This window comes from Manis javanica, chromosome 1 (assembly GCF_040802235.1).
Source record: "Manis javanica isolate MJ-LG chromosome 1, MJ_LKY, whole genome shotgun sequence".
Classification (NCBI taxonomy): domain Eukaryota; kingdom Metazoa; phylum Chordata; class Mammalia; order Pholidota; family Manidae; genus Manis; species Manis javanica.
This window is the reverse complement of record NC_133156.1, coordinates 179,776,502-179,803,307: the sequence shown is the minus strand read 5'-3', so window position 1 is coordinate 179,803,307 and position 26,806 is coordinate 179,776,502. Positions and strand designations below refer to the sequence as shown.

The 26,806-nt window shown below is 41.7% G+C and overlaps 1 protein-coding gene across 3 annotated transcripts; it reads left to right on the top strand.

Annotated features, from left to right (window-relative positions):
• The first annotated feature begins 1,498 nt into the window (after window positions 1-1,498).
• Window positions 1,499-12,756, top strand: POLE4 (DNA polymerase epsilon 4, accessory subunit). Of its 3 annotated transcripts, none has more exons than XM_017648531.3 (4): window positions 1,499-1,795; window positions 2,271-2,355; window positions 2,983-3,024; window positions 9,340-12,756. In XM_017648531.3, exons 1-4 carry the CDS (start codon window positions 1,514-1,516, stop codon window positions 9,417-9,419), a joined length of 489 nt encoding a protein of 162 aa, XP_017504020.2. In that variant the 5' UTR covers window positions 1,499-1,513; the 3' UTR covers window positions 9,420-12,756. The 3 variants fall into 3 exon arrangements, with proteins under 3 accessions (XP_017504020.2, XP_017504021.2, XP_073098133.1); XM_017648532.3 differs by lacking the exon at window positions 9,340-12,756 and adding an exon at window positions 8,884-9,202; XM_073242032.1 differs by lacking the exon at window positions 9,340-12,756 and adding an exon at window positions 6,113-6,150.
• Window positions 12,757-26,806: the final 14,050 nt, after the last annotated feature.

The window sequence follows — 26,806 nt, the reverse complement described above, 5'->3', positions numbered from 1 at the left end:
GGGTCCTTAATCTCCAGTCTAGTGGAAACAAACCTTACAGATGCAGGCTGCAAGTTTAGTATAGCTGTGAGAAGGTCCTGAAGGAGCTTGGGAGGGAGCTTTTAAATCTACTGGAAGATTAGATGTTTCAGGGAAGGAGGTAAAGCCTCAGCTACTTCTATTTCACAGAATAGGACATTAGGGTCCAGAAACATGAAATGATGTCCTAAGGCTTTGGGGGACCGAGTTGAGAAGCTAGATTAAAGACCAGCTTGGCAGATCCCCAGAGCACTACTTTTACCATCACTTGCCATCCCAGCCTTCCTTATGTGGCCTCAAATACCTCCAGCAGATTTGCCCTAGAACTTCCTATCCCGTCCTCAAACACAACCACCCATTTTTTCATCTCCCAGGTGAGTCTTTTTTGCAATTTTTGAAATAAGAATCCTATGATTTTTGGAATGTTTAGAGTAGTTATTTCTGGATGGCTGGTTATATAGTTTTGCTAAAAGTAACAATCAGACCAGTAACTGAAGGGACTTGATTTTATTCATTAAAGATTTCCAAAAATAACTCATTCTGTCACAAAGCTCATAACGGTCACAGGAAGCTATTTTCCAACTTAATTAACGCCCCCCCCCCCCCCCCCGAGAAATCTGTCCCAACAGGACAGTTGTCCGTCTGTGGGGAGCAGAGGAAAAGGCTTTGGGCAGGTCTTTCCCCTCCCTTCTCTCCTCAGATCTCAGCTAGTCACGGCTTCAGCCTCTGGCTTGTAGCTCTAGTCCCAGACTCTCTTCTAAACTCTGGGACTTTCTGTCTACTTCCTAGGTGCTCCGTTGCCTCATAAGCACATCAAGTTCAACCCGATAACTTTCCTACTACTGAGACCGTAGTCTCCTAATCAGACACTTGAGAGTCCTCCAGATGCTCACTTTCTCTCCTTCCCACAGCCAGTCATAACCTTGGTCACCCCAACCATGTCATGTATCTTTTCCTACCCTCCTTTGTCTAGAGTGAGAGCCTCATTACTTGGGCAACTGTACTCACCTCCCAGTTGGATTCCCCGTTTCTCAACCTTGCCTGTTGCCTATATGCTATAGAGATCTTCCTAAAATGCAATTTTAATCACGTCTTTCCCAAGCTCAAAATCCTTCAGCCACTCCCGGTAGCCTTCATGATTAAGTCCTTACTCTCGGCCTGACGTTCAAAGCCTGCATTAATCTGATTAAGGACTCACTTTCTTACTCCAGAAGTGGAGTGGAAGCAGGTTTTCTCCAGATTCCTAAGACACGGGACAGCGCAGGAATGCTGTCACGCTGCCTCAGCGTTAAGAGAGATGTTAGCGGAAGGACAGCGGGGGCAGGCCTGAGGGAAATGCAAGTCGGGAGGGGCCAGGTAGGCAAGGTAGAGCCGCCAAGCCCTGCGCCGGGCCCCCGCCTGCGAAGACCCCCAGGACCGTCCCCCTGCTCCCGCCCCTGCTTCCGCCCCGCCGCGTGAGGGGCGGAGCCGCGCACCCGCGGGGGTGTGGCCCACAATGCGCGCGGAGAGGGGCCGGCGCCACATGCGCACGCATTCGGCGGCCGCGCGCAGCACGCTCGGCGCGCGGATGGCGGCGGCGGTGGCTGGGAGCGGGACGCCCCGGGAGGAGGAGGGGCCCAGTGGGGAGGCAGCGGCTCCGCAGCCCCAAGCCCCGACTGGTGCGCCCGGGCCTCGTCTCTCGAGGCTGCCTCTGGCGCGAGTGAAGGCCTTGGTGAAGGCAGACCCCGACGTAACCCTCGCGGGACAGGAAGCCATCTTCATTCTTGCACGAGCCGCGGTGCGGCGGGAGAACCAGGGCCGCACGCGAGGGGTGGGGCGGGGCGGGGCGGGGCCTCGGGCCTTGTGCCGGATGCGGGGGGAGAGGAAGAAGAGGGTGTGGGTGGGAGCAGGGGTGGGAGTGTAGGAGGGGAAGACTGAGGAAAGGGGGCACATACTAGTGTAATTGTATTGGCTTGTGAACACTCTTGCCTATTGATGAGGGCCGGACAAAGACTTTAATTTGCATCTCCAGTGTCCAACGCAAGTTGTAGGAATTTCAAGTGCATGAGTTGGGTGGATTTATAAGTGATGGGGTAGGAACGTGTCATGGGCTACTGGGGAACGTGGAAGGGGAACAGACCTTCATGTTCAGCTTAGCCGGGAACCTCCCCATGCACCTGAACGGCCCTCAGCCCTCTCACAAACTGGAGTGCCCACAAGAATTGTGCTAGAGCCCATTGATAAAACTGCCCTTGTTTTTTTTTTTCCCACAGGAGTTGTTTGTGGAGACCATAGCTAAAGATGCTTACTGCTGTGCTCAACAAGGAAAGAGGAAAACCCTCCAGAGGAGAGATTTGGGTTGAGTGTCACTCTTGTATCTGGTTTCTTGGGGCGGACAAGGGAGGGCTGGGGGAGGCTTCCCCTTTGATTGGTGGAGAAGGCATCCCTGTAAGGTAAGAGGGGGCCGCAGATTCTCTCGCTATGATGTTTTCTGTTGGACTGCCACAGTACCAGAAAGCCCTACCTTTCAGTCTCTGTGCTTTGGGTGAAGAGGTGGTGGGGTAGAGAATGAAAGGAATCTAGGTGTTGCCAAAGCTGACTAGACCCCTTTATATCTTACGTCCTATTGTACCAGGCTGGAACTTTCTGTCCTAGAAACGGGGGGTTTGATTTCGGACTCCTCTTTCTAGCTGGTAACCCTCACACGCTATCTCGCTCTATTGCCACTCTTCTCTGGTAACATTCAGAACAGAGAGGTTCCCCCCACTGAGCAGTGTTTAGCCAGGCTTTTCTTACTCTTGCAGAGAGACAGCTGATAGGTAAGATGGGGTGGTGGAGTAGAAATGGATCTCACCCTCATTTTATGAACACCCTCATTTGCATAAAGCTTCATTCCCCTCACTGTGTAAGTTGTACTTTTTTTTTTAAGAGGCTGAGGTCCAAATGACCAGAGTTGGTCAGGTGTCCCTTTATTTTGTGTTTCAGATAATGCAATAGAAGCTGTGGATGAATTTGCTTTTCTGGAAGGTGAGTTCTCTTATCAATGGGTAATTTATTCCATCTGCCTTCACCTTGCTAATGATCTGAGTTCAAAACTTTTTAAAATTGATGCCTGCTGCTGCACTGTGTAGGGATAATTCTTCCTCCCTACTTCCTGTTCAGATAGGAAAAACTAACTTGCTAAATCTGGTGAGATTTCACAATTCTAATTGTAATTCCCTTAGGTAATTAAAATTTCTTTTGGAAAATTGCTAACCATAAAAAATGGGATGGGTTATAAAGTCCCCAGTGGAATCAGGTGAATTTAGAAGTTTGATTTCCACTTTGATCTCCATTCTTAGATATAAATCTTCTCTCTTGTCATTAATGCCAGAGATCAGAAACAACTGCCAACATTTAAAGGGTTACCTCTAGTTACTTTTTCATCTTCAGCAGTCTGTGTAAAGTATTTTGCTGTAGTGAGATTCTCTACTTGCCTGTATCTATTTGTTCTTAGGAATTTGGGATTAACTCGTGGCCTAACTAAATCTTGTCATTTCAATAGAAAATACTTTAAATAGCTTATTTTAGCTACTTTGTCTCAGAGCTGGTTTTCCAACTAAATTCCTAAATCTAATCAGCTTACTCTTCTCTACATGTTCCAATCGAATAGTTTTGCAAGACATATGCCTTCAGCTCATTTTCACCTTTACCACACCAGGATGGTTTCATTATCTCCCTCAAGCCTCATTACCTTCAGAAATCTTTTCTTGTATTTTTTTCACTATTTTTACTCCTTTGTTCTGCAATTTTGATCAACTTAGACCTCTGGCCCTTTTGCTACAGTCTTTTAAATGTCTTTTTAGATACAGTTCCATAGCCAGTTTCAAGCCCAAGTTATTCAATATTCTCTAAATGTGTAGATTTTAAGCCACTTCTTCTGCTAACTCATATTTCTTAAAAATAATGTGCTGCCTCTTGTGGCTGACCGTTGGTTTTCCAATCAAAAGTGTTTGAGTGTTTGGAATTTGGTTAAAAATAAAAAATATCATTGATTAAAAAAATTTTTTTATTTTGTTATCATTAATATAAAATCACATGAGCAACATTTTGGTTACTAGATTCCCCCCATTATCAACTCCCCACCACATACCCCATTACACTCACTACCCATCAGCGTAGTAAGATGCTATAGAGTCAGTACTTGTCTTCTCTCTGCTATACTGCCTTCCCCGTGCCCCCCCCCGCCCCCCCGCCATGTTATGTGTGCTAATCATAATGCCCCTTATTCCTCTTCTCCCTCCCTTCCCACCCATCCTCCCCAGTCTCTTTCCCTTTGGTAACTGTTAGTCCATTCTTGGGTCTGTGAGTCTGCTGCTGTTTTGTTCCTTCAGTTTTTGCTTTGCTCTTTCTTATGCTCCACAGGTGAGTGAAATCATTTGGTACTTGCCTTTCTCTGCCTGGCTTATTTCACTAAGCATAATACCCTCTAGGTCTGTCCAAGTTGTTGCAAATGGTGGGATTTGTTTTCTTATGGCTGAATAATATTCCATTGTATATATTACTACATCATCTTTATCCATTCATCTGCTGATGGACACTTAGGTTGCTTCCATTTGTTGGCTATTGTAAGTAGTGCTGTGATAGACAGGGGTGTGTATGTCTTTTGAAACTGGGATCCTACATTCTTAGGGTAAATTCCCAGAAATGGAATTCCTGGGTCAAGTGGTACTTCTATTTTTAGTTTTTTGAGGTACCTTCATAGTGCTTTCCACAATGATTTAACTAGTTTACATTCCCACCAGCAGTGTAGGAGGGTTCCCCTTTCTTCGCATCCTTGCCAGCATTTATTGTTCCTAGTCTTTTCTATGTTGGCCATCCTAACTGGTGTGAGGTGATATCTCATTGTAGTTTTAATTTGCATTTCCCTGATAATTAGCTATGTAGAGCATCTTTTCATGTACTTGTTGGCCATCTGAATTTCTTCTTTGGAGAAGTGTCTGTTCATATCCTCCGCCCATTTTTTAATAGGGTTATTTGCTTTTTTGCTGTTGAGGCATGTGAGTTCTTTTTATATTGTGGATGTTAACCCCTTGTCAGATTGTCATTTGCAAATGTGTTCTCCCACACTTGTAGGATGCCTTTTTGTTCTGCTGATTGTCCTTTGCTGTACAGAAGCTACATCATTGATTTTTAATTACCAACTTTTCAGAGAGATGAGCAATATGGTCAAATTTGTATTTTAAAAATAACACTACCTACCTGTGGATGATAAACTGGGGGAAGGCAGGAATAGATGTGGAGCAATCTTAAACAGTTTTCCAGTTGAGCCTCTACTGTGGCATAGAACCAAGCTTGGATTTTAAATAAATGGCCATTTATTGAGTGGTAGATGTGTTCATTTTCATCTTCTAATCCAATAATCTCAGTACTTTAATCCTTCTGCTCTGTCCTACATTAGTAAATCTAAATTTTGGGGGATTTAATCAGTATTATTTTATACTTGGTAAAATAAATATTCTTATGTCTTCAGATGTGTATGTTCTAAGTACACAATGGCTTTTTTTTTCTTTTTAAATCAAGGCATTATATATATATATCCATGCTTAAAAATCACATAAGTATCTAATGGCTTATAATAAAATGCAGCTGCTTGCCTTCACTCTTTTGTCATTTCTGTTTTTAGCTTTTCACTTATATTTCTAAGTAATACCTTTCATCCTTGGTAAAACAACTGTAGATGTTATCTTTGACTTCTTACTAGGATAAATGAAGATGTGGCTAACGTGTACTACTCCATAAATCCTTTCTCTCCTTTCTGATTTTTGGTAGTTACATCGTCATTTTTAATTCCTTTGTTGCCTTTACAGTTTGTATAACATACTAAAATATCCTTTTTTTGTGGACTCTTCACTTTGTAAAGTATGACCATTAGTTCACTTTTCCCATTGTTTGCCCACTTCTAGCTCTTACTTTGTGACATCTGTAACTTGCACTTTGACACTGTCAAGGCAAATAACATTTTCATGTCATAATTAGATCTTGAATGCTTTATCTATAGATAGAGTGTATAAGTTGATAAACAGTACTGTGAACAGTCTTCCTCTACCCTTTCTGTCCTTTAATTCCTCCACAGATGCCCTCCCTGCAGGCAGCTGATACACAGGTCTCTTATGTATATCTTCCGGATATTCTATGCAAAGATGTTTACATATGTATATGTATTGTTTTCTAAACTTTTCTTGATGAAATGTACACAGAGAACAAATGTAACCTCACTAAACAATGAAGTGAACATTATTATACCACCAACTATGTCAAAAGATAGAATATAGGCTATTCATCATGTGTCTTTCCACCCTTTCTGGACATAGCTGTATCCTGAGTTTTTGGTAATTATTTCCTTGATTTTTTTAATAGTTTCACCACATAAGCATGCATCCCCAAATGCTAGGATTTAGGTTGTTTTTTTTCTTTTTTTAACTTCCAAAAATGGAGCCAAATCTTTTGTATTCATTGGTCAGCATATGTTCCACAGCTGTTTTCCTTAGGTTAATGTATTAATGCTATTCGTCTGTGTGGTTGCACATATCTCTAGTTCATTTTCTTTGCTGTATGACATGCCATTGTGTAATAATCCCACAGCTGAACTATTTTTAGGTGGATATTTAGATAACTTTTTTTGCCATTGCAAAGTTTTTTTGCTGTAATTAATTTGCTGTGAACGTCCATGTACAAGTTTCTCTAGCATGTATTTTGTGTGTGTGTGTATACATAAAATTGCTGGGACATAGGATATGTATATCTCCATCTTTTATAGGTATTGCCAAACTTCCTGTGTACCAGATTCATATTTTTATGAACACTGTACAATTCCCATTGCTCCTCATTCTCACCAACACTTAAGAATTATCAGAGTTTGATTTTTGCCAATCTGGTAGGAATGTAAGTGATAATTGTAGTGTGCTTTTAATTTACATTGCTCTGATTACTGGTGACATCTTTTCATATGCATGCCCATTTTTGGGGGGATGTCCTATTTTTCTTTAGATATTTTGTCCTTTTTCTTACTGACTTATGATAGTACATAAATAAATTCTGGATATAAATCTTTTTTAGGATATGAGAAGTAAATATCTTTTCCTGGTATATGACTTGACTTAACTCTTAGTATCTTTTGGTAAATGTGAATTCTTAAGTAAAGATAGTCCATATATTAAGTTTTTCCTTTACAACTAGTACTGTTTGTGTCCAGTTTAAGATGTTTTCCCTACCCCAAGGTTATGAAGATATTCTCCTATATGCTAAAATCTTTATAGCTTTATAGCTTTTTGCACTCCTAAAATCCCATTTTGTTGAGGATGAAGGTAAAGTTACTAACATTAGGCTCTGATAAATTAAGAACGCATGTAGCAATTGGTATAGTAACAAAAGAGTAGACTATATAACTTTCAAACTGATAGAGGCAAAAATGGAATAATCAATTACACTCAAAAACAGCAGAAAGTGGAAAGAAATGAGAGCAGTTTCTCAGCTCTGTCTTTTGGATTGACAGATGCCTCGGGGCAGGAGCAGCTCTGGAGGTTGGGTTCACTTTCTCTTCTCTAGATTTTGGATTTGCCTTTTATTGATGCCTCTTCAATGCTTACAGGATTTTCTTTTAAAAAATATTTCAATCAGTTTTATCAGTTCGTTACAGCAGGAATTTGCCATTATCAAAAGTAGAGGCTTTATTTTAAAAATTAGAGTTACTTTTGTTTTGTTTTTTCTTATATGTTTTTCCCCCCGAATTATCTGTTTTATTCTAGGTGTTTTTTTTTTTTTAAGTTAGTTTTTACCCTCCTTGATGCTGTAGGCTTTCTTCAAATGCCTGGTAACTTCAATGCTGTGTGAGAATGAGGACGTAGAAGACTGTGTGGAAGCTGTGTGTGTCTATGTAGAGAAGGTGGTTTTTGCCCCGCAGTCTTGCTTTAGGGTAGGCAGAGGTGGGACCAGATATTTGCTGGGGCCCCCCAAAGGCCAGATGCAGAAAGCTTTACTGCATTCAGCTGGTATTTTCAGAAGCTACTTTAGTTTTCCAGATAATTTAGTTTACTAGAAGAGAACCCTCTGATTTTTTTTTTCTTTTTCAATTTAGGTTTAAATGCTTGTCTTCTGGTAATGCTGCATGCAGGGAGGATTCTTGGGAGATGGAGCCAACCATTTCTTAGATAGATCCTGGAGTCATTAACTCTTTTTAGCCTTGCGTCTCTTTCTGTCATTCCTGGTATCCGAGTCTGGAGCCTCTCCATGGTTCTGTTAGGCAGATGGGCCCCATCTCTGCTGTAGCCCCCTTTATGTTCATTCTAGGTTCATTTTTCCCTCTATTTATAAACATACTTTGATCAGATTTCTTTTATTTAGCTTTTTGTTAAATCTTGTAACTGCTAATGTGCCCCGCCCCAAATTCTTTTTGTAGGTTTATACCTTTCTTAAACCCTTTTTACATTGGAATGGAATCTTGGATGGGAGACATGCAAACTTGTGGTCTCAGTCTCCCATCTTGAACTGGAACTTTCTCAAAAGACTATAAACCCTCAGCTTAGAAAACTAACCTTTTTTATTTCATATGATGGTCTCCACAAATGCTCAGTAATGAATACAACAACTTCTTAGTCTCTTTTTCACTTTTAATTCTAACTGTCCAGACCGGTATGCTTAATTCCCAAATGCTCACCCTCTGTAATGACATGTTTTGCCCTGAAGATCTTTTTGATGAATATTCCTCAAAACCAGTATTTGGTCTTAGACTACCAATTGGTCTTAACTACAAATACCAAAGCAACTTCCACTTAATGTTGTTCAGCTTGTTATACTCATCCAGTTCTTGAGTAGCCTTGCTTTACACATTGCTCTTTGTGTTTATAGGTACTTTGGATTGATTGCTAAGCTGGGCAGTTCTGTGAGCCCTCACCTGCGTCCTTCAGCTAGCCCCTCTCCTGCAGGACTCAGTTTTGAAGAATGGTCTTTGGAATATTGCACTTACACACTTTGCTGTTCTACCTTTACCTAAGCTGGAATAAGCAGAGATCCATCTGTTAGCTTTTCTCTCTGAGGCCTTACACTATTTTAGTCTTCCATTTCAGGCCTGTGTGCAGCTGCCGCTTCAGGCAGAGATAAAGGAATTGATTTGTATAGTTTGCTTAATGAACAATGAACAGAATAAAGGTCTCTGATCACTTTGAAACTAGTATGTTTTATAACCTTGCTCTTGTTCTTATCCTTGTGGCTGGAGAGCCACCTGCCCAGTTACAGACCTTCAGTCTTCTCTGCCAGCCACTGTAAGCCTCAGTCTTTTCATTTGTTTACTCTTTGTTTTTCCAGCATGTCACCAGAATGTGATTCCAGAATTGATGGGATGGTCACTTAAGGTCTTCAGAAGTTCAAATAAATGTGATCGTTGATTTAAAACCTGTTAAAATTCTTTAACAGCTATATTGAGGTATATTCATTTGCCATATAGTTCACCCATTTAAAGTGTACATTTCAACAGTTTCTGGTATATTTACAGATATATGCATCTGTGACCACAGTTTGTTTTAGAAGATCTTTACATTAATGGAATCATACAATATGTGGTATATTTTGTCTGGCTTCTTTAACTTAGGTAATCTTTTCAAGGTTTATATTATAGCATATATCAATAGCCATTCCTTTATTTTTTTAAGTTTGATAAAATATATATAAAATCTACTGTTCTAACCATTTTTTTTGGTATCATTAATCTATAATTACATGAGGAACATTATGTTTATTAGGTTCCCCCTTCACCAAGTCCCCCCCACAACCCCCATTTCAGTCAGTGTCCATCAGCGTAGTATGCTGTACAGTCACAACTTGTCTTCTCTGTGTTGCACATGCCTGCCCCCCCACAGTATACATGCTAATCGTAATACCCCCTTTCTTTTTCCCCCTCCTTATCCTTCCCTTCGCACCCATCCTTCCCAGTACCTTTCCCTTTGGTAACTGTTGGTCCGTTCCTGGGTTCTGTGATTCTACTGCTGTTTTGTTCCTTCAGTTCTTCTTTGTTCTTATACTCCACATATGAGTGAAATCATTTGGTACTTGTCTTTCTCTGCCTGTTCTAACCATTTTTAAGAGTATGGTTTTGTGGCATTAAGTGTATTCACATTGTCATACAGCCAGCACCATCATCTAGCTCCAGAATATTTTCATCTTCTCAAACTGCAACTGAACCCCATTGAGCTCCCTTTTCTTTCCTTTCCAGGGCTCTGGCTAAATTTTGTTTTTTTGAGGGAAGGTGTGGGTGACATAGCAGGAAGGAAGCAGAATACTTAGAAAGTAGTAGTTAAGGAAAGCCATCAGGAAGCCTTGGACAGTTGGTCTTAAGTATTTTGGAACATGAATTGAAAATATAGTCTTCAGATCTTCCGAGAAAAATGCACATATACTCAGTTCTGTAATTTTATAAAGGTTTTTAGGTAACTTTTTAAAAAACTTTTTTTAGAAAGTCTTATACATTTTCTTTTAGAATAGTATTGATTTACTATTGAAGAATTGCAAAGATAGTACAGAGTTCTTGTATATGCCTCATGTTAACACTGTTAACATCTTACAGTGCCAGGTATATTTGTCAAAACTAAGAAACTGACATTTATATGTTACTGTTAACTCCAGACTATTTGGATTTCTCCAGTTTTCCCATCAAGAGCACTTTTCTATTCCAAAATTCAGTCCAGGGCACTACATTACATTTACTTGTGTCTTCTAAGTCTCCCCTGGTCTGTGATAATTTCTCAGTGTTCCCTCATTTTTCATGACCTTGACAGCCTTCAGTAGTATTTGTAAGGCATCCTATAGAATGTCCGCCAACATGAGCTTGTGTGTTTTTCTCTTGTAGCCCCATAACTTTACATATAATTTCAGGAGTTATATAGGCCTTTGAAGCCTTTCATGGGCCTCCTACTATTATTAAAAATGGGAATTTGCTCGTGTTTTTAAGGTAAACTCAAAGTAGAGGTTTCAACCCATTAATGGGACATGAAATCAATGTAGTGTGTTGCCACTTGCATTTTTAAATACATTAAAAACCTCAAGAGTGTTGAGTAAAGGTAAGCATTTAAAATTTTGTTTCATCTGTGTGTATGTAGTAGGTCTTTATGTAAAGTGTATGTAGTGGACAGAATTTTGGCCCCCATGATCTTGGCATCATGCCTGTGAATATGTTATGTTACATGGTAAAATGGATTTTGTAGATGTTATTAGGATTAGTAGTCAGTTGACTCTAAAGTAGATTATTTGGGACATATGGGGTGGGTCAAAAGTAATCCCATGAACCCTTAAAAGCAGAGCTCTCTCCTGGCTGAGGGTAGAATGGGAAGTTATGGAGATGGTGGCAGAAGAGGACGTCAGAAAGATTTGAAGCACAAAAAGGACTCAACTCATCATTTGCTGTCTAATGCTGGAGAGGACCATGAACTGAGAAACATGGGCAGCCTTTACAAGCAGAGAACAACCTCTGGCTGACAGCTAACAAGGTGATGACCACAGTCCCAAACTGCATTGAACTGAATTCTGCCAGTACAGTCTCGGAAAGGGATTTTCCCCTAGAGCCTCCAGATGGAGCCCAGGCCAGTTGACATCTTCGCTTTGGCCTTGTGAGACCCTGACCAGAGCATCTCGCTGCACTGCCAGACTTCTGGCCTGCAGAACTAAGATGATGATATGAGTGGTGTTTTAAGCTGCCAGGTTTGTGGTAATATATCATTCCTGAGGGTCAAGGCGCAAACACTGTGAAATAGGCTGTAGTGGGAGGATCCTGGGTGGGGCTCCGGAGGCATCAGGTCTCCCTTGCCGCTCCCACAATCTTAGGTGATGCTGTGTCAGTCACTTACCCTTCCTGTGAAGGAACCTGAGGGGGTTATTCTAAAGTTTCTCCATGTGATACATTTTTCTTTTATGAATTGTTTATTTGGCAGCATTTACTCCTTTTAGTGTACAGTTCTATGAGTTTTCATAAATTCATATAATCACCACCTTGATGATGGTACAGAATACTGGCATCATCACAATGGCAAATTCCCTCTACTGTTGCCTTTTAAAAGTTCTCTCCCACTCCATCCCACAGCCTCTGGCCGACACTGGTCTGTTTATTTCCCACATAGTGTTTTGTCTTTATACATGGAACTATACAGTAGTTAGACTTTTGGGTCTGGCTTCCCTAACTTAGCATAATGCATTTGAGATTCATATGTGTTGTGTGTATCAGTAGTTTGTTCCTTTTTTTTTGCTGACTAGTGTTCCTTATATGAAAACTATGTACTATACTTTGTTTATCCATCCCCAGTTGAGGTTGGGTTTCCAGTTTTTTGTGATTATGAGTAAAGCTCTATAAACATTTGCATACCGATTTTTGTACGTAAGTTTTCATTTTCCTTGGGTAAATACAAGCATGAGAATGCTGAGTCTTACTGTAAATACATATATTTTAAAGAAACTACCCAAATGTTTTCCAAAATGGCCATACTATTTTGCATTTATACCAGCACTGTTTGAATATTTCACTTGTTCTGCATCCTTGCTAGCATAAAAAAATTTAAAACACAGTTTTTAACTTTTCTAATAGGTGTATAGTGGTATAGATATAATTTGCATTTCCCTAATGACTAGTATGTTAAGCATCTTTTTCATGTACTTATCTGTCACTGTATTACTTCTTTGCTAACATGTCCTCATCTTTTTCCTATTTTTAAAAAATTAAAGTATAGTTGACATACAGTATTACCATTTTCTTATTGGGTTGGTTTTTTAAAGTTGAGTTTTGAGAGTTCTTTATGTATTATGGCTACAAGTCCTTTATTAGATATGTTAGGCAAATATTTTCTCCCAGTCTTACATGACATGATCTCTTATTTGTAGGCACTCTCATTATTCATTATTCCTACTTCACAGAGGAGGAAATAGGCTCAGAGATGTAAGAGCCAGCTAAGTACTGAACTGTGACTTCATGATTTCAGTGGCCAAATGCTCTAGGAATGACCTGTGTCCAGCCACAGGATCTTTCCTTCTAGCTTGTCTACACAGGGGTCACTGTGCCCAGGTAGGTGGGGAAAGTTGCCTTTTTTATCTTTGAGCTCTTTATCTCACATCTGGGACGTTGAAGAAGGCACTATGGTGAGGTAGAATGAGCATAGAATCTGGGGCAACAGATGTGAGTTAACTCACTCTGCCCTTCCCTAGCTGTTTAGCACTGGGGAGGACATTCAGCCTTCCTAAGCCACCATTTATCTAAAATGAGGAAGGGAACATAGTAACAGAGGATGTGCTTGGAGCATCCATTGTGTAGTAAGCACTTTACATGCAGATCTCATTTACATTTCCTGGCAACCTTATGCCATAAATAGTTTTGTTACCTTCGTTTTACAGATGAGAAAACCGGTTTAAACCCAGGGTCACACATGCGATTGGGATTAGAGCTGGGGTTTGAATTCAGGCAATGTGAGTCCCAGGGTCTGTATTCTTGGCTACTTAGCTACACTGATGATCTCTAAGATCCCTAAAAGCTCTCAAAATGAGCAACATTACAAGACCTGGGTGGGGGCTGCCTGTGTAGGGCTGCTGCTGTGAGGATTTACTGCAAGGCCATGTCAAATGACTTCAAGCCTTTGTTGGCTGCAGCAAATGAAGTAGCCAGCAGCCAGCTGGCCATCTTACCCTATGATTTCTCTCTCTCTGACTTTCTCCAGTTAGCAAATTACCTGAGGCCTGCAGTGTCATCTCCTCCAGGCAGATGGCCCCAAAACAAAACCTAGCCGTGCCCCCAGATCTCTTGTTTCTCCAGGGCAAATTACAAGTATACAGAACTAGTTACTGGCCAATAATTAACCAAGATAATGACAAATTCTCTTTGAGGAGTATTGTGTGTGTGTGTGTGTATGTGTTTTCCTAGGATGTGATGCGCATTTATCACGTGTATTAAGGTCAACATTTAAAATGTCACTTCAATAAAATGAAACAATCACCTATTCTGTGACCCAGTACCTTCTTAGGCTCAAGGGACGTGAAAACATGTCCACAAAAATAATTAAACATGGGTGTTTGTTATAGTTTTATTTATAATAAATAGCCTAGGTGCCCATTGACATGTGAATGGATAAACATCCTGGTATATTCACAAGATAAAATACTACTTAGCAAAAAAAAAAAAAATACTACTTAGCCATAAAAAGGAATGAACTATTGATATATTCACTAACCACATGGATGAACCTCAAAATACTATGCTTAGTGAAAGCTTTACAGGGAAGAGTAATACTATGTTCTCCCATTTATATGCAGCTCTAGAACAGGCAAAATTAGCTTGTGGGAATTTGCTGGGAAGAGGCGTGAGGGAAATTTCTGTGTTTTCTATCTTGATAGGGGTGTGGGTTACAGGGACGTTAGTGTTTGTCAAAACTCAGCAAATGGTACACTTAAGATGCTTGCAGTTCAATGTATGTAAATTTTACCTTAAAAAAAAAGCCCATGAACAAATTTTATATTCTAGTTAATAATGTGCCTACTGAAGTGTTTAGGGATAAAATGTAATGATAGTTACAGCTTACTTAGAAATGCATTAAAAATAAGATGGATAGATGACGAAGAGAGATGTGACAAGTAGAGCCAAATGTTAACAGTTACAGAATCTAGATGGTGAGTCGCCTTATCTTTTTGAAAATGTTCTCAATAAAATGTTGGGAGAACTAAAGACCATAGCAATTTCATGAGAGTTAGAGTGAAAATGGAAGAGATAGAGGGGAGCCAGAGGTCCAGTCCACCTCTCATTTGTGCAGCACAGGCCCTGAGATGAGTGAGATCCACTGGGGTCATGCAGGAAATGAGAATCTGGGAGGAGAGCCTCTCAGAAATCGATTTCTATAATCCAAATGAGTATCTTAGTGATCCATTAATAGAGACTCAAAGTGGAGACTCAAAGTGGGAGAAAGGAAAGTTACATCCCAAACAGAGGAAACTAAGGTTAAAGCACCTATTCACCTGCAGTGCGAGAGCAGCCATCTCCCAGACTTCAGGGGTGCCTGCCCTCCTGAAGAGGTGGCCACGGCTGGTGCTTACAGCCCCTCTTGTGGAACAGTGGCTCTCAGTTACAGATGGATGAGTTGATAGATCAGTCATAAATGACTTGTTACTAATAATAGTTATCATTGACCTTGCAAGTAATTTATTGGAGTGGATTTAAAGCTTTTCCTAGATAAGCCCTTCTCACATACATTCTAATGTACTCGCTCAGTGGGAGCTAACGGCTACTGTTCAGGCTGGCTCAGTGGAAATTACACATCCTACAGAGCATCACATGAGTGAGCAGCCCCAGCTATATGTCTCTTGATGGAAATTTAAATTGAAAACTACTGATTTAAACACTAGTTCCAACATTTGACCATGTATGAAATTCATCTGTGGCATTTGTTAAAAATGCAAATTTCTGGACCCTATCATCCCAGGCCTCATGAATCAGAATCTTGGTGGAGCTCCAAGAATCTCTTACTTTTAAACACATTCTCCAGGTTAATTTCCTAGAACTGGTCTACAGACTTCTGGTCTACAGGCATATGTAAATCTCCCTCCTGAAGTCAGGGGAGGATAAAGTATGAATGTACAATGTCTGGAATAGAAAGGAAGTGAAGGAAAACAATCACCACCCTTTTTTAAGAAGTTAGAGGGGAAAAACCAATTTTGTAGGTCATTTAGTGAGGGTCTTGGATCAAAGAAAAGACTGGACACAGAGAGATGTGGAGAGTTCAAACCAAAGGAGGGCCCCAGCTAAACTGCAAAGCTGTGTGTTCCACCTATTTGCTGTATTTGGAATCCCAGCTTATGGACACTCCTTGTGTGCTGTCTTCTTGATGCTCAGTGCCTGGCTCATGGGTCCTTTGTACATTTCTGTTATACTGATTCATCGTTAGTAAAGTAGCTGCTGTCATGGTAAAAAGAGACCTTGGAACACCTGATGGGTATAAAGCCTCAGGTGGCTTAGGATTTAGAGACTCCTGCATTCCTGGGCCGTAATCAGCAGCGGGAGGCAGACCCTCCCAAGCCCTGGTGAATGCAGCCACTCTTAGACCACCACTTGGGAGAAGTGCTCTCTTCTGCCAAATCAGGGTAAGACTGTGTAAGGAATTCCCTCGGAGTTTTCTGAGAAATGACGATTATACTTCCCTGTGCATTTATGCCCAGAAACCTCCCAAGCTCTCTCCAAACAGTGTACTGATTGCAGTACAGTTCTTACTTCTCTTTCACTGCAGGCTACTAAATGTTAGGAATGTGTTGTCCCTGCTTGGAAGATCTGGTGCAGTGGAAAGGAAACTGTGTGAAGCTCTGCTCAGAATCCCATGAGCAAAGCCCTTTGCTCATAATAATGTGCTCTGGTATGTGAGCTATGGTGGACTCTCCCCAAGAGTTTCAAAATAAGAGGTAGGAAGATTGCCCTCTGAAAGTGGAACCTCAAAGTCAAGCACTTCAGAGGCTGAATTGCTCGCAGACTCAACTAGACCTGATCAAATATATCTAGCAGAATTTGTCAGTCCAGTTAGGAAATTGAGGAAGGATCCCTGAATTATGTTGGTAGGGCCCATTCCACACTAAGTAGAGTAGCTTGAGCCTTAGCCAATGCCTCTGAGTACTGCTGGTCCTACTGACCAGATGTGTCAGCCTGTCCCATTCAGGTGCCTTCAAACACGAATTATATATCCAACTCCCTTTGTTCTGAGCCCACCTTCTCCAAGTGGCAGTCTGAAGCTGATGTGGCTTCCCAGGTTGCTCTGCCCCAGGGAGGGAAGGTGCCAGCTGCCGTTCACTGTGATGGTGATTTCTCTTTGTGAACGTGTAGGGCCATTTCCAGCTATGAGTTGTCTATTCCTGTTGCCTCATGGTAGAGAGATGAGAGGGTGTGGTGGGCGTACACCCTCTCATAAGAGTTGTTTCATGTTGTGGATTATCAAGTAGCCAAGCAAGAAATGAACAAGGGACATATGCACAGGGTGTGTTTGTGGAAAATTGTGTATGGCCAGAAAAAACATTGAAAGAAAATTTCCATAGAAGTGATACAGGAGGGAACTGAGGCATTTTGGTCACAAATGGGAGAATCTACAGGCTGCATTATTCCCACATTTATAAAATTCTGTAAATGTTTCAAGGTGCCAGATGTGATGATGGAAGAAGAGAGAGGAAGGAGATGCTGTAGAATCAGAAGGTGAACTGCACAGGTCAAGGGTGTGGGACATTGTGGACCAGGGCTAAATTAATCAGAACATAAATGTCCAGTCTGTATTAGGGTAAAAGCTGATGTGCTGTAACAAATATGCCCCCAAACAAGCTGGCAAATACAGTAGAAGTTTATTTCTCCTCCATGTAACAATTTAACTGGATGAGATTTGCAGGGCAGCTCTGTTCTATGGGGTCCTTTTGGACCCAGGCTTCTTCCATCTTACTGCTTTGTCATGTCCTATGATATCATACCAGTACTGTCCAGTAGAACTTTTTGTGATGATGGAAATGTTCTAATCCATGGTATACAGTATGATATCCACCAGCCATATGTGGCTGTTGAAATGTGGCTAGTGTGATTGAGGAACTAAATTTTTAATTTTACTTAATTCAAGTTTAACCATAGGTGTCTAGTGGTTACTCAGTTGACAGAGCAACTGCAGATCAAGCTAGGTGGTCTCTAAGCCCAGTTCCACTTCACAGAAAGGGACTCGTCTTTAAGTTGGAAAGGAGCCAGAAGTTGCATACATTACTTCAGCTGAAATCCATCCCATTGATCCATACTTAGTCAGCTGGCCTTATCTAGGACAGTGAGGAAATACTGTTTCTGGCTAGGGGGCCACGTGCCCAGGTATGACACGATTATTATGATCAAGTGATGGACAGATCTTGATGGAAATCTAGATGTCCCAGTCACAGCATCTCATCTTGCCATTCTTAACTAGGGCACTGTGAGTGTGTTAACATTTTTAAACCTTGTCAATAATAATGGCCAGTACTCCATAGGTTATTGTGAGGATCAGAATGAAATGATGCTAGTAAAGCCCTCAGCACTGTGCTGGGCACATAGCAGTGAGTCAGGATGAGGCATAGTTACTGCAGCTTTTGGCAGCTCCAGTGTCAGCCTTCAGCAATGCTTACTGAGTGTTAAAGCCCTTTCTGTTAGGAGCGCGGCTCACCTATGTTAACACAAGCTTTAAGTAAGAAGTGAGGGCTCTTCCAAATGCATGTGAAGGAAATCCCGTAAGTGGAGATGTGTCTGCATCTCAGACACTGAGATTGATTAAAGAGAGTTTGCTCCTGAGACAATAGGTTCATTTTGATGTGCTGACAATCCCAGTTTCTTAGCCTGACACATTCTCACTGTGATTATCGATGTCATCATGAAAGATCACTTTGGAGATGCTAGAGAGCTTTTAGCCTAGACAGATAACATGTCCTTTTCACCGCCCCTGCTCCTAATAGAGTCTGGTACATCAACGGAGAAACATGCTTTTAAAAAGATCTCTGCGCCTGTAAGTTCACAGTGTTTTCTTGATGAGCTGATAATGAGCACATCTCTACCTTACTAGAGAAGATAAAAGAGACTGACCAGGGGCAGTGAGAGTTGAAGAAATCATCTGTCCTCATCTTAGGGATGTCATACCAGAGTGTCGTGGAGCAGAGATCAACATTTGTTTTTTTGTATTACACGAGTAAAGATAATTAATTCACTGAAGCTTCTCAATGCATTTTAAAGAAATGCATTATTTTGGAGTAAACAGTTGTGAAACTGTTTTCAAAGCAATGGGCAATAGTATTCATTTGCCTTACCTGCTAAAAGAAACTGTGCCTTTGGTGCTTTGAAATAGTAAAACACTCCCCAGGGGAATGCTGGATGAACATCCTGGGGATAATTTTAGGATTCCTCCTCTTGGCACTGTTACTATATGATGCATGTGAAAAGCAAGAAGCTAAATGGGCTTTTCTCCTAATTATCATTCCTAATTGTAACATGAAGCATGGTGATTTCATGGAACAGTTTTGTAAAAGTGAAAAGGCCTGTAAATCAGAATGTGTGTTCTAGTAGAGAAAAATGTCAGATATAAGCGAATTGAGGAGAGAATATTCCAGAGAGTTCATTGTCATTGGAAACCTTCAAGCTTAGAGCTCAGGAGATAGACTGTGCCTAAAAGCAGACACTTGGGCACAAGGGAAACCCTAAGCTGTTGGACTGGGAGACAGGAAGAAGAGAGCAAATATGCCAGCAGATGCCAGCAAGTGGGTATTTGTGTTCATAAGGATGAGGCGAGGCCTTGATAGTAGTAGGCCCTGATATTCAGGATGTAGCCCAGGGCCTGCAGGGCTTGAGAGGCTGAGCAGACATGCCCCTGGAAAAATTTTGCAGCTGTGAGACACTGAGAATGCAATGCTTCACAGCTGATGTAAGCTGGGGGAGACAATGCTGACTTCTACTCATGTTTTAAGTCTAAAGCTGGGAAACTTCCTAGCCACACTCTAAGTGAAGGTAGTTCCTCTCTGCCACCACCTGCCCCATCTCTCCCCATCCCAGGACTCACTGTGCTCTTGAACCAGTGCTTGGTTCTCTGTCGGCCCCAGGAGATAAAGTACAAGTTCCCTGCAGTCCAGTTCCACCATTAAAGTCCCCATCCCCATGGGTAACTAGTTACCGGTTTGCTGAGATAGTCTTCCAGCCTTTTTGGATGTATTTCATTTTCATACATATGTAATTTTAAGGTAAGCAAGGGAAAAGTAAGCCATATAATGGTATATATGTACACACAAACCATTTACGTAACAATGAATGTGTGTGTGTAGTTAACATTTTAAGTTGTAAGCAACAGAAATAAAAAACCTGGTTGATTTTAAACAGAAAAGGAATTTAATGTCAAGTAGCTTATAGAATTGGCAGTAGGCTGAAGAAGCAGGCTTGGAAAGTGGGCAGGAAGAACGGGAAGCTGGATAACCAGCAGCACAGCCAGAGTTCCCCACAGTGTAGGTCTGGTGAGGACACTGCTGTCCCCCTAGCCTGGACTCCTCAGCTGGGCCCCATCACCTCTGTCAGCTGCTTACTGCTCCTGACCAACAGATGCTGCTACGGATGCCACCAGCATCTTGATGGAGGCCACCCTGGTCTTTGCACCATTAGTTCTCTGTTTAAAGGCTCGGGCGGAGGACCGGCCCAGGCTGGTTGGAGTCGGCAGCTAGCAGTAGGGTGTCAGGACCTGCAGGGTCTTGAGACTGACTCCCGGGGAGTGGGTCTCTGGCTCCCACTAAGTCTCCTCTTGTGGGTTTCCTTCTATCTTGTTTTCTTTTAATGCCTCAGTTTTTAATCCATCTGGAATTTATTTTGGCCTATATACATAGGGAGCCAGTGTTACTTCTCTGGATGTCTTTCCATATACCATTTAAAAGATAATTCATCCCTGCCCTTACCCTGAGCACATGATGTTTTGAAATACCACTGTTTTAATGCATTCAATCCTATATATACATGCTTAGATATATGTATTTATGGATTCTCTGTTCTGTTCTTCTGATCTGTGTTTTCATGTGCTTGTACCAAATTGCTTGAGTCTTTTGTCAAAATAACCCATACATGTTTTTTGAATTTTTACATTTTGAAATAATTTCAAGCTTGAGTTGTAAGACTAGTTCAAAGAACTCACATATTCCCTTCACCTAGATTCCCATCTGCTTTACTTATCACTCTTTATTACATATATTAGAATTTTTATTCTGAACCATTTAAGAATAAATTGCAGACGTGATGCTCCTTTATTCCTAAATATCTCTGTAGCTATTTTCTAACAAGGACATTCACTTACATAACTATGATACAATGATAAAAATCAGGACATTTAACATTGTTACAATGCTATTATCTAATCCATGAATTTATTCAAATTCTGTCAGTTGCCTCAATAATCTCTAAAATAATTTTCATAGTGTTTTTTTTCCTAGAAAGATGCAATCCAGGATCACTCCTTTTATCTAGTTTTCATGTCTTTTTTGTCTTCTTTAATCTGTAGCAGACCTCGACATTTTTTAAGTAAATGGGCCATTAATTTATTTTTTAGAATATAATTTGGGCATGTTCAAAATTTTTGAAAGTCACACAAGGTAGTATTTGTATCAATCAAGGTCCTGGCAGAAACAAAGGCACTCAGTAAGTTCAAAAGATTTTTTGGTAAAGGAATAATTTTGAGAGGTGGGGCAGGGGTAAGGGACACAGCACAGTACACTGAGCTGTTTCCATTCCTGGGCCTGAAGGGACAAGGGGAGGGGACATGGTGTGAGAGCTGTCCAGAGCTGGAACTTGGGAGAGAAATGCATCCCGTGCCCAGAAAGAGTCCTCCCCCTGGGAGCAAGGGGTGGCCATCTAGGGGAGCCCCCACCCTCCTTCCATGCTTTTATCTCTGCAGTGCCCCTCAGAGTTTGAGTTCAGCCAGAACCTTGGGCAAGGGAACATCAAGGTCAGCCTCCTGGGGATGGGAGCAGGACGGAGAAGAGTGAAGAGTGGATGGGGGTGGGCGGTGGGCATGCAGGGCAGGGAGAGAACGCCTAGCATGGGGCTAGCAGGCTTATAATGAGAAACAGCCATGCCCACCCTTTTCCTTCCCAGTCCTGCTCCTCAGGGACAGCCACCTTCAGCTATTCTAGTTTTTCTTGTTAGTATTTACTTCCATATTTCTAAACAGACTTGCCGTATTTTAATTTATCAATTGACTTCCTTCCCACCTTTCCCCCTTATTTTACTCCTACCATAGTTACGTATTTGTGTTGTTGTTGGTAAGTCATTAGTCATTGTTTACATTGTTATGAGTGTGCAAAGATCCTTCACTGTCAAGCCAAGAGGCTCACAATGACAGATCTCCTTTCTTCTTAAATTCCTCATTTTGTTTGTAGGAATGAACACATTGCTTTTTCAATTGCCTACCTTTCTATGAGCTTCTTGCTAACTATCCATATAGTTTAACATCTTGTACCACGCCTTTCAACAAAATTTTTCTTATGCTCAAACTTATCTGTTCCTTTTATTTTATTTTATATTCCTCAGTCTGCCTGTTTCAATCTGGACCTGTTGGGGCTTAGACCAGCTGTCTGCTGTCATCTGGAAATTTCCTCTTTCTGTTGTGGCAGGCAGAATCGTGAAGACATTCTCCCAGATTCCCATCCACTCGTTGGTTGTTCAGGCAAATACCAGCCAAGGCACTACTATGGGGGACTCTGAGATGTTATTAAGGTCACTAATCAACTGACTTTAAAAAGGGAGATTATTCTGATTGGCCCAGTGTAGCCACATGAACTCTTAAAAGCAGAAGAGGCAGGCAAAAGTCATCTTTCTTGTCATGGAGTCCCCATTTTCTAGATCCTTTGTCTTCCTCCTGGAGCATATTCTTTAGATCTTCTCAAACATTTTGGTCTCAGGAGACTTTTACGCTCTTGAAAGTATTGTGGACCCCAAAGAACATTTGCTGATGTGGTTATACTTGCTAATATTTACCATGTTAGAAGTGAAACCTGAAAGCTCTTTTAAATAGTCCTTAATTCATTTCAAAATAACAATAAGACACATTACATATTCATGTAAGTAACATTCTTTATGTAAAATAGTTTTTTTAAACAAAAAGATTACTGAGAAGAGAGGTATTGTTTTACATTGTTGCAAATCTCTAATGCCTGGCTTAATAATAGACAGCAGGATTCTCATACCTGTTACAATGTATTGTTTTAGTTGAAGTGAATGAAGAAAACCTGGTCTCAACACAGACATGTGGTTGGAAAAACAAAGACCTTAGTGATCCTTGAAAGTATCTCAGGGGTCCCCAGAAGTCCCTTGGCCTGTTGGATTCTCCCAGAGGAGGACGCCGCCCCAAATCACTCATGAAAGACTTCTCTTGATGCAACAAGCAAGAGGAATTTATTCAGGAACCAGCTAGCAGGGGTCCAAGTTAGCCCGACGCAGCGGGTCTCAACGAGGACCCTGAGCAGCTAAAGCCAGAGGTTTTTATAGCATAGCATTTTCAAAAAGACAGTATTTTCTTACACAGTGTTTCAGCAAGATAAGCTTGGTATGCATGACTATCTGACCAAGGTTAGCAGTCTGAAGGCCGCAGCTGCCCACCACCTGGTGTTCATGATTAACTGATTTGAGGTTAGCTAACTGAAGGTCACTACATTTAACACTGGCTGACTAACTTGTTTTTCAAGATTCTAATAATTTTCCTTCTCCTAGGTTAGAGGGTGGTGTTTAAGCCTTTAAGATGGCTGTACTTAAGCACTTATGCTAACTTTTGATTTTTCAGATCCTACAGGCCACACTCTGAAAACTGCTACTGTGGTATCTTGCTGCTAAAACTATGGTCCAGGGAATTTCACATTTAATCCTCATACCCTCTAAATCAGAATGTACGGTTTAATAAGATCTTCATGTGGTTCCTATGCTCAGCAAAGTTTGAGAAGCATTGTCTAAGGAAAAGCCTCTTCCTTCTGTGTGTCTCCCTTACTGTCATGTTATTCCCACACCGACAACACTTCATACACCAGATGTGTGGGGTGTTTCCCCACCAAGGAATTCTCTGTGACACCATCTGGGTGTCCTACAATTTAACTCAATTTTGACACTATCTCCCTGAAGATAGTACCAGATCCTACAGGTTATCCTACTGGTGCATAAACAGAGGTGTATGTTCCACAGGAAGGTTGAGTTGTGAAGATTTAGCCAGAAGAATCTAAGAAATGTGGGGTTTAATGGAAAATTGCTGATACTACACTGGCAAACATCCATTTGTGGCCCCAACACAGACTCTGTCAGTGGGCAGTTGAGCTTTGGTGCCACCCCTCCTCATTCTGAGAGGAGAGCACAGCCTGTGGGAGGTGCCCTTCCATCCTGAAGCAGGTGCAAGAGCAGGTCTTCCTCAGGGAGCTCCTCGTCTCCTTCATCCCCACTGGTATTGCCACCTGGCCTTCTTAGACCTCTAAAAGGAGGGTGGGGTGGGGTGGGGCGGGCAGCAATTCAGAGATTCTAAAAGCACTTTCAAGTTAGAATTGCATTGTCTGCAGAAGACGAAGGTGTCCCTGCTGTGTTTACTAGGCAGGCTCCTTTTCAGCCTCTCCCCTCCTAGGAGCAAGTGCTGTCCTACAGGCCAGTTCAGGGTCTTTCCGGGGAGTCCCCCAGGTGGATCTATCAGCTCCACCAGGTAAGGATTTGGCTCAGAGTCAGAACACTGCCTTCAGGGCCCAGATGATGAGGGGGTTCCTGCTACCATCTGTTGCCTAGAAAATTTCAAACATACTCTAGACCAGCACTGTCCAGTAGAACTTTCAATGATGAAAATTTTCTGTCTGCCACTAGAAGAGCTTCCCGTAATATATCTTAATCTGGGTTGGGGACTACAAGTGGATGCTGACGGGTGTAGCATCATCCTGTTTTCCAGTAAACCCCATGTTTCTTAGAATCTTTTGGTTAGATCTTAAGAACCCAACCGTCCTCTGTCCAGCTGGCTCTGAGATCAGCGTGCTTCTGCCACCGCTGTTCACAGTCCACATCTGAACCATTGCTCTACTCTCCTTGTACCTCACATCTTGCCCAGTCTCTTTTTTCTCACTTTCTATGTTCCATCTTTAATTGAACTTACTAAGAGGGACCTTGGGAAAATTGTATTTCATAGTGTAGAAAACAGAAGCATCAAACAGAAGTCTTTAAGGACAAAGCCACTTGTCTGTTGCTCTAGGTGATTTACCAGATTCTTCCAACCCTGACCTTGGATTGCATTAAGCAGGAATAGTAATTAGGATAACAGTCATATGAATGGAAACAATCATTCGTGCCGTCTTGCTAGAAGAATGCAAAGAAATACTACATACAAAGTGCCTTTGAAAAGTTAGAGGTGCTCTAAAAGTATTGCAGCTGTCAAGTCCTTGCTTTCCTCTTGGCAGACCATGGTAAGTGCTGCTCATTTTATCCTTCCTTCTTGCTTTTGAGTTTCTCTTCCTTATTTCTTCTGAGCCAAGTAGAGTGTAGCTGATCACAAAGTGCCTGTGATTGAATGAGCTTCCTCCTCATAGTCTCCATCAGAGTGCTCTCCTGTGTCACCTTCTTTTGTCTGAGTCACATTCAGAAATAGTTGGCTTTCTAGCTGGTTTGAAGAAACCACTTTCAAATTACTTCATAGAATAAAGAAATTAGGCTCTGAAAACTCACAAGGCTTTGTGCTTCCTGTTGGCCATTTCCTCGGATGACCTAAGAAGGGAGAGTTGTGACTCTGACAGGCATGGATGCATTGAACGCATCTGTCGAAGTTGGAAAAGCAACGAAGGACCCAGGATACTGAGGGTGATTTAAAAAGTCATTAAGAGCTCCCATCAACACATTTTTAGGGAGAGAATCTTATAGGGATTTTTGTATTAAATATCACTGGAAGTGCACTTTTAAAAATAACCTTAACATTTTCTTCCTTCAAATTTTGTAGTACATAGCATGAATTATTTTAGGCGAGCAAACACTGAAGGTGCAAAACACAAAGAAAATTCTCCATAACTCATTTATTGTCTGTACTTAGAAGAGTTGAATGATAGTGACAAGTGACAGTCCTCCTAGGCATTCAAATTCCTGTGGTATTTTAAATGAGGAAGTGTATTTCTGGGAATATTTATACAATAATAGTAGAGTGGTGGTCAACCTCAGATGATAACCAGTGTGGATTAAAATATTTTAAAAAGGTAAATTGGATTTGAAAGTTTTCTTTTAATATTTTCTGTTCGATATTGACATTAAAGAGGTCAGCAGTGGAGGTGAAGGGAGAAAGGCCATATAGGTGAGCAAGTCAGGGCCCACAGGTGCTAGGTCATCACGTCCATGGCTGGGTCTCTGCTCAGTGTGCTGGGAATTCAGAGACAGTCTCTTAGAAAAATCCCAGTGGACTTACGCACCGGGATCCTCCATTCTCCTGCAGGAGGGACGACCTTGGACATGGCTCCTGCATAGCACTGTGGGCCAGGATGAGAAGCGGGCACCCCATGCTGCCTGCCTCCATGGCCTTGGTCTACCCCTCCAGGCTCCACTTGTGGCTTCCCCTGGCTGAGATCCCTGGATGGGCTGTTTGAAGGACCTGTCTCTTCTGCTTCATCTCAAACTGCTGTCGCCAGCATTGCCTCATTTTCCCTTCAGAATATAATGTATGGATTCCATGACAAGGATTCCACATAAACATGTTGCACAGGGGAAGATGTTTCCAGATACAGAGAGAAAGAAGTAATTCCTGTATATTTAGGACTGTATAATTGATCTGGTGCTCCCATCTGAGCTTGAACCAAGGTTATGGGCAAGTCATCTACACTTGCTCATGGCAGGGCCCCATCAGACTTTCCCTCTCTACCAGCCAAATTCCAACAAGGTGTGGGAGCTTCCTGGTTAGTTGAAGGCATCTAATAATTCTTGCATGGGCTTCATGAAAATTACGCTGTTTTGTTCCTCACTTTCCACCCAGTCTTCTCTCTTAAGCAAGATCCTTAATAAAGAAACGCAGGTGGGGTGGGCTTCTGCAGTGGCAGGATTCTGGTGGCTAAGGCATCTGAAAACATATGAACCCTCACTATTTCCTGTTTCTCTGAGTCCACTTAGGCTTGCAGTGTCAAGGCCAGTGCCCACCTGCGAGCCATGTTTTCAAGGGAGATCTCAGGTCTGTCTTGTAGCTGCTTCTCTTGTGAGCTGGTCCTGGCAGAGGTCAACCAGCAGGTTTGGGAGTGGGAGGTGCTTACTATCAAGCTTGCCTCCATCTTTCAAAGA

Coding starts and splice junctions, on each gene's coding strand:
- POLE4 (XM_017648531.3), top strand. CDS start 1,514: ATGCGCGCGGAGAGGGGCCGGCGCCACATGCGCACGCATTCGGCGGCC. Junction 1,796..2,270: donor TCATTCTTGCACGAGCCGCG/GTGCGGCGGGAG, acceptor TTTTTCCCACAG/GAGTTGTTTGTGGAGACCAT. Junction 2,356..2,982: donor CCTCCAGAGGAGAGATTTGG/GTTGAGTGTCAC, acceptor TTTGTGTTTCAG/ATAATGCAATAGAAGCTGTG.